The following is a 7,484-nucleotide window of genomic DNA, read 5'->3' as shown; positions in this document are numbered from 1 at the left end:
ACACACATACACACACACACGTACACACACGTACACACACACACGTACACACACACACACACGTACACACACGCACGCACACACTCACACACACACACATACACACAGTGCAGGTGTTATGACTTTTGATGGGAACCATTTATCTTCTCGCGGGAAAACTCCACCCACATTCAGTGGGGGGGCAAAACATATAAAAGATTCTCTACATGGGAGTCTTACCAACATTACACTCAGAGCTTTACAAAATGTGCAGCAGAAGCAAAAACATAACAGTCCAGGAGGCTCTGGAAGTCATCTTAGATCGGGACAGTGAAATAGAGGAGGATGTGTCTGAAGATGAAGACTATCTTGAGCTCAATTCTGATTCAAATGATTCTGATTTTGAACCAGATGAGGGAAATACTATTCCAATTCCCCCAAGCAAGACATTTATGTCAAAAAATGGAGAAATACAGTGGTCTTCATCCCCAAATATGCGTCAGGCAAAACTGTCTGCAGAAAACATAATAAAGACAGTGCCAGGGCCCACTAGGATGGCAGTGACTCGTGTGAGAGACATCAAGTCAGCTTTTGAGCTGGTCATGCCGAATTCAATCCAGAAAATCATTCTGGAAATGACTAACCTCGAAGGGAGGCGTGTTTTTGGGGAGGAGTGGAAGGAGCTGGACAAAACGCATTTAGATGCGTATTTTGGGCTCCTCATCCTGGCTGGGGTCTATAAGTCAAAGGATGAATCGACAGCCAGTCTGTGGGATGCAGAGACAGGCAGGGCAATATTTCGAGCCACAATGTCTCTGGAGACCTTTCACATTTTCTCCAGAGTAATCCGATTTGATAATCGCGAGACAAGGGCTGGCAGATGGGAGAGAGACAATCTTGCAGCTATCAGGACAGTGTGGGATAAGTGGGTAGAGCAGCTTCCACTACTCTATAACCCAGGCCCGAATGTCACAGTGGATGAAAGGCTGGTGGCATTCAGAGGTCGCTGCCCATTTAGGCAATACATGCCTTCCAAACCAGCTAAATATGGGATAAAAATCTGGGCAGCATGTGATGCAAACACCAGCTATGCATTGAACATGCAGGTTGGTTTACACTGGAAAGCCAGTTGGAGGAGCCCCGGAGAAGAATCAGGGCAAGAGGGTCGTGCTCGACAAGGCACAGGGTCTCAGGGGGCACAACATAACCTGTGACAATTTTTTCACAAGCTACAACTTGGGTCAGGAGCTTCTAAAGAGAAAGCTCACAATGGTCAGAACTGTCCGAAAGAACAGGGCTGAACTCCCTGCTGAGCTGCTGGTAATCAAGAATAGAGCCCCTCAATCTTCCATGTTTGCCTTCACAGATACCACAGCCCTAGTGTCTTACTGCCCCAAAAAGGGAAAAAATGTTGTGGTCATGAGCACTCTGCACAAAAACATGGAAATCAGCACAATGGAGGACCAGAAAGCGTTTGTCATCTGGACTGAGATCTTTCCTGAGTGGAATGTGTCAAAGCTGTACAAGAGGCGCATCTTTCTCAAGGAGCTGGGGAAGGCGCTTGTGACACCGCACATCCAACGGAGGCAGCACCTGCCAAGGACCCCAGCCGCTGCAGCCACAGTGAGGGAGATCCAGGAGAGGACTGCACCTAGTACACCAGTGCCTGAGGTAAATAAGTGTGTGTGTGTGTGTGTGTGTGTGCATGTGTGTACATGTGTGCATGTATGTGTATAAGTGTATGAGAGTGCGTTGTATGTATCTTGGGATCAGCAAAAAGACATCATAGTAAAGCATGGTCCTCTTGTTTCTAGGTTGCTGCTGGGGGAAAAAGGAAGAGGAAGAGGTGCCAGGTCTGCAGGCCATCTGATGATGTCAAGACAAGCATGACCTGTGTGAAATGTGCAAAATTCATTTGCACAAAGCACAGTGTGGTGACATGTCACTCGTGTGCTGTGTAGATTAGACAGACAGACGGACAGACACACACACACAAACACACACACACACACATACATACTTATTTTGTTCATTTCTGGTTCACAAGACGTGCATGTATGTAAAACAAAATTTAAATGTTATGTTTCAATGTTATGTAAAACTATTGTGTTTTATATGTTGGTCTTTCAAAAGTAATAAAATGGTGTAACATTAAAAAAAGTTTGAACATGTATTTTTTTTATGAAAAGCGAATTATCCTAATTGAACCATTAATTGTGAGAGGTAAGTAATACCATTGTACTAAATATTGATAGGATAGTTAGTAATGGAGTTAGTAATGAAATATTAACAATGCTGATTAGGATTTTTTTGATTTCGGACATCTTTTGCATAATTAAACATGCACCGGGTCAAATTGACCCGGGAACATCATTGCTGTTCCTGACAAATGAACATAACAGGAGGGTTAAATAAGTTAAATTATGAAATAAATTAGTCAGTATTAAATAAGAAATAATTGGTTGTGGTCAAGATCCAACGCCAAAGGAGTGCCGGAAATCGGGCCAGGATCGGAGCGAGGAATCAAGTCAGGAGCGAGGACAGGCCGACTCTTGCTTCCAGAGGTTGAGTTGGTGGGGCCAGGGCCAAAAGCCTGGTGTGGGGTGCAGTGTAGTGTTGCTTGCGTCAGTGAAAATTATGACTAAATATTGTGACGAAAATGAGACAAGGCACAACGTAAATGCTTGTCATGTGTTACGGCCAGCGCCGGCTCCCCTGTTTCTTGTGTGGTTTCCGCTGTGTGTGTGTGTGTATGTAGAGTAACCTGTGTGGAACCTCGTCGCCTGTTGGATGCCTGAAGAGGGAGGCGTGGACCGACGGACGAGGTTGTGATTGGTGCGGCGGCGTCCAGGACAACCAATCGCCAGCTGCCAGCACAAATATAACCTAGCCAAACGATGCAACGGGGCGGCTGATGTGCAGCACACCAGATTTAACTGTGTGGTCCTTGTGGCAGCGCGAGCTGTGTAAATTGCTGAGGTCAAATAGAACTGTGTGAAAAATAGGAATTTTGGGCAAGGTAAGGTTTTAATAACTGATAACTGCATTTCATACTGGTAGCGTGAATGTTGTTAGTCACACCAGGCTTAAGGAATGCTGACTCTTGTGTATTTATGTTTTGTTTTGTTTGTTAGTGATGACTTAGAGAAGTTTGGTTTCTTTTCTTCGCTCATAAGCAAATAAGTGTTTGGTTACGTTCTCCTTTTGAGGACCCGTTTTGTGTTTTATTACTTTTATGGTTTGAGCAGCATCCACCCGCCCACTTCCTTTGATTGCCTCAGTTTTCAACTTTACATCTTTCTTTTGCAAACTTATCAATAAACTTTTTTATTTATACCAAGTACAACTGGTTATTATGTTGCTTCCCTTCCCCCTCGAGCCGGGGTCGTAACATAAATGGGGGCTCGTCCGGGATCTCCTGTTAAAAGGGTCCCATGATAAAATTGTTTTATAGGTAGGTTTGCTCAAATTTTGTAAAGTTGAAGTTGTGTAACTTGGGTAATAAGGTGCAGCTGGTTCCCCTCATAGGCAGCCATGTTTGACCTGGAGTCTTTTTTAGACACGCCCACTCTAGAGCAGCTTAACAGCTGCGGTAAGGATGAGTTGGCTGAGATAGCAGACCACTTCAGCCTCACGTATTCTAAATCTATGCTAAAAAGGGATCTTAAGGCTCTAATTATAGGTAAGTTGGTGGACATGGAGGTTCTTGTGTTGCCTGTGCAATCTGATGACATGCATGTGCTTGGTGATGGCACCCCGAGTGAGGGTGTAGAGGCACATAAGGTGGAGGATGAGCCTCAAGCAGCTCAGGTGGCTGCTACTTCTAGTGGTGGGGCTGGTGTGCAGACTAAGACGCCACACACGCTTCCACGTTTTGATCCCCACTCACCAGGCAGCACGGGGTCTCGAGATGAGGCGCGGTTGAAAGTCCGCATGGCCCGTCTCAAAATGGAGTCTGAGGAAAAGCTGCACGACCGTGAGGCAAAGCTGAAATATCAACTGGAGGTGCGCAAGCTGGAAATAGAAGCTGACAAAGCAGTCAGACTGTGGGAGCTGGAGCTCCAATCACAGCGTGAGTCACAAACATCACCTGCACCTGCTGGTGACACAGGTAATCCTCCTGTTTCCACCTCCATACCTAATATAGCCTTTGATGTAAGTAAACATGTTGCAATAGTTCCCACCTTTCGTGAGTCTGAAGTGGACTCTTATTTCGGTGCCTTTGAGCGCATAGCTTCTGCTCTGCAGTGGCCAGCAGAAGTGTGGCCGCTCTTATTGCAGTGCAAAATTCTGGGGAAAGCTCAAGAAGCTGTGGCTGCACTGACCCTAGCAGATAGCCTTGATTATGACTGTGTGAAAGCTGCTATTCTGCGTGCCTATGAGTTGGTTCCTGAGGCTTATAGACAAAAATTCAGGAACCATAAAAAAGCCCAAACTCAGACCTTTGTTGAGTTTGCGAGGGAGAAGGGAATCCTGTTTGATAAATGGATCAATAGCTGTAAAGTTAAAGATTTTGATTCCCTAAAAGAGCTGCTTTTGTTAGAGGAGTTCAAAAACTGTGTGTCTGATCGTGTTGTGATTTATTTAAATGAGCAGAAGGTGCAGTCACTCTCTGCAGCCGCTGTGTTAGCTGATGAGTATGTGCTAACTCACAAGACGGCTTTTCTGCCAGTTTCTGCAGAGAAGCCTCAATATACTCCGGCTACACACACATATCAGCCTAAAACACAAGCTGTAGTGAAGCAGGATAGGGACAGACTGTGTTACTACTGCCACAAACCTGGACATATCATTGCTGATTGTCAAAATTACCACCGTAAATCACAGCCATCCTCTTCTCAAAGCGCTCCGCCAAAAGGCATTGGTTTCATTACAGTGGAGCAGCGCACACCTGTCTCTGCTCCGGATGAGGAGCTTGATTCATGTTTTAAACCCTTCGTGTTTGACGGTTTAGTGTCATTGACAGGTGATCCAGCCGCGCAGCATCCGGTGCGTATATTAAGAGACACCGGTGGCTCTCAATCAGTGATCCTCGCGTGAATTGCCGATTAAAGGTATCGCCTTCTTAATGGGGAATGACATCGCTGGAGGTAAGATTACTCCTGTTCTGGAGGTGTTGGAGTCACCTCCATGTGTGGAAGAGAGTAATGTGTTCACATCCACAGACTTGTACCCAAGCTGTGTGATCACCCGTGCACAAGCACTTAAAAATAAGGCTGATGACGATGTGTCTTTGTCTGATACTGTGCTAATGTCTGCCCTTTCAGGTGAGTCTAAAACGGTTGGTGAACCGGAGACTGTCACTGCGTCGCCCGGTAAATCCGCCGCCGAGCCGGTGAGCTCCGTCCGTGTAGCGCAGTCATCAGCTGATGCTTTGTCACTGCCGGTGACCCGCGAGCGTCTGTGTGCCGCACAAAGAGCGGATCTGACATTAAAGAAGTGTTTTTCCAAAGTGGTGAGTAACAACAATGCAAGTGGTGATAGAGTAACCTATCTGATGGATAATGATGTGCTGGTGCGTAGATGGTCCCCTGCTGCCGCTGATACAGACCCGAGCGCTGTCAACCAGATAGTTGTCCTGTCTGTGTACCGTCAGCATGTATTATCTGTAGCACATGAGAGTCAATGGTCAGGGCACTTAGGAGTAACCAAAACATACCAGCTCATTCTTAGGCATTTCTTTTGGCCTGGATTAAAAACTGACGTTGTTAACCACTGTCGTTGTTGTCATGTGTGCCAGATTGTGGGGAAACCGAACCAAACCATCCCTCCGGCCCCATTGCATCCCATTCCCGCAATAGGTGAACCATTTGAAAGGGTAATAGTAGACTGTGTGGGCCCGTTACCCCGTACAACAAGTGGAAACCAGTATCTACTCACCATCATGTGCGCTGCGACGCGGTTCCCTGAAGCTGTGCCGCTGAGAAAAATAACTGCAAACTCCGTGGTAAAAGCCTTGACGAAGTTTTTTTTCCACCTTTGGGTTGCCAAACATAATCCAAACTGATCAGGGTACAAACTTCCTGTCGAGGTTGTTTAAACAGGTCCTTAAAGTGTTGAATATTAAACATGCAGTCTCTAGTGCGTATCACCCAGAGTCCCAGGGCGCGCTAGAGAGGTGGCATCAGACATTGAAATCCATGCTTCATAAATATTGCTTGGAGTCAGGAAAAAATTGGGATGAAGGTATCCCGTTTGTATTGTTCGCTGCCCGAGAAGCTGTCCAAGAATCGTTGGGATTCAGTCCAGCTGAACTGGTCTTTGGTCACACGCCGCGCGTGCCGTTAAAATCCTTAAAAGACAAGTTTCTGTCCACTGATATGACTCCGGAAACAAATGTACTGGATTATGTCAGTCGTTTCCGTGAGCGTTTGTATCACGCTAATTCTCTGGCGAAACAAACCCTCTCTCTCTCTCAGACGGTGATGAAGCGTCGATTCGATCGCGCCACCATTCCACGCAGTTTTGTGCGCGGTGATAAAGTCTTGGCACTGCTGCCGATCACCAGCTCAGCACTCTCCGCCAAGTTTTCTGGTCCGTACGAAATCCGCGATCACCTGAGTGATACTGATTACGTCATCAGCACTCCTGAGCGGAGACATAAAACTCGAGTATGCCATGTTAATATGTTGAAACAGTATCACTCCCAGACTATCCCTGCCGTTCTTCCAGAGTTCAGTGATGCTCCTTCTCTGGTCCTCTCCCTCAGTTCGGCGGTAATAGTGACAGAGACTCCCGACATGACCGACAGAGATGACGGTTTGGTGTTGCGCCCGGCGGCTCATCAAAGCGCCTGACTACCAAACTCTGAGATGTTGCAGGCGCTGCCGGCCCAGTTACATCACTTGACCCAGGAACAACAGCGTGATGTACTTGGGTTAGTTAGTCGTTTCCCGTGTCTTTTCAATGATGTCCCCAGTCGTACCAATGTTCTGCAGCATCGTGTGAATCCTGTGAAGCGTGAATTAATGAAGCAGGAGGCGGAGTATCTTATGCAACACGGTTTAGCCACGACCAGTTCCAGTCCCTGGAGCTCTCCGTGTCTATTAGAGGCTAAATCTGACGGTTCACCGCGCTTCATTACTGACTTTCGAAAAGTGAATGCTGTTACAGTGCCTGATTCATATCCCTTACCGAGGATGGAAGACTGTGTGGATAATCTGGGCACAGCCAAGTTTGTTAGCAAACTTGATTTGCTAAAAGGTTATTGGCAGGTGCCGCTGACAGACCGTGCATCCATTATCTCTGCCTTTGTGACCCCAGATCATTTTTTACAGTACACAGTGATGGCCTTTGGTATGTGTAACGCTCCCGCCACATTTCAACGACTAGTGAACACAGTTCTAGCGGGGGTGCGTAACTGTAATGCATATTTAGATGATCTGATTGTGTATTCCTCTACGTGGGAGGAGCATACGAAAAATATTGAACAGGTGTTTGTTCGGCTGGCTGAAGCGTCGCTCACCCTGAACCTGGCCAAATGTGAATTTGGCCAGGCCACAGTC

The 7,484-nt window shown here is 46.6% G+C and overlaps 1 protein-coding gene across 1 annotated transcript; it reads left to right on the top strand.

The window, feature by feature from the left end:
• The first annotated feature begins 245 nt into the window (after positions 1 to 245).
• On the top strand, positions 246 to 6,776 carry LOC143333911 (uncharacterized). Its single transcript, XM_076752286.1, is given in 6 exon segments — positions 246 to 1,088; positions 1,090 to 1,650; positions 3,508 to 4,090; positions 5,034 to 5,123; positions 5,247 to 5,434; positions 6,399 to 6,776. Coding segments are annotated over 6 exon segments (2,643 nt in total).
• The last annotated feature ends 708 nt before the right edge of the window (positions 6,777 to 7,484 follow it).

This window comes from Chaetodon auriga, chromosome 16 (assembly GCF_051107435.1).
Source record: "Chaetodon auriga isolate fChaAug3 chromosome 16, fChaAug3.hap1, whole genome shotgun sequence".
Lineage (NCBI taxonomy): Eukaryota > Metazoa > Chordata > Actinopteri > Chaetodontiformes > Chaetodontidae > Chaetodon > Chaetodon auriga.
Note: the sequence above shows the minus strand (reverse complement) of the source record. Positions and strands in the feature narration are given on the sequence as shown.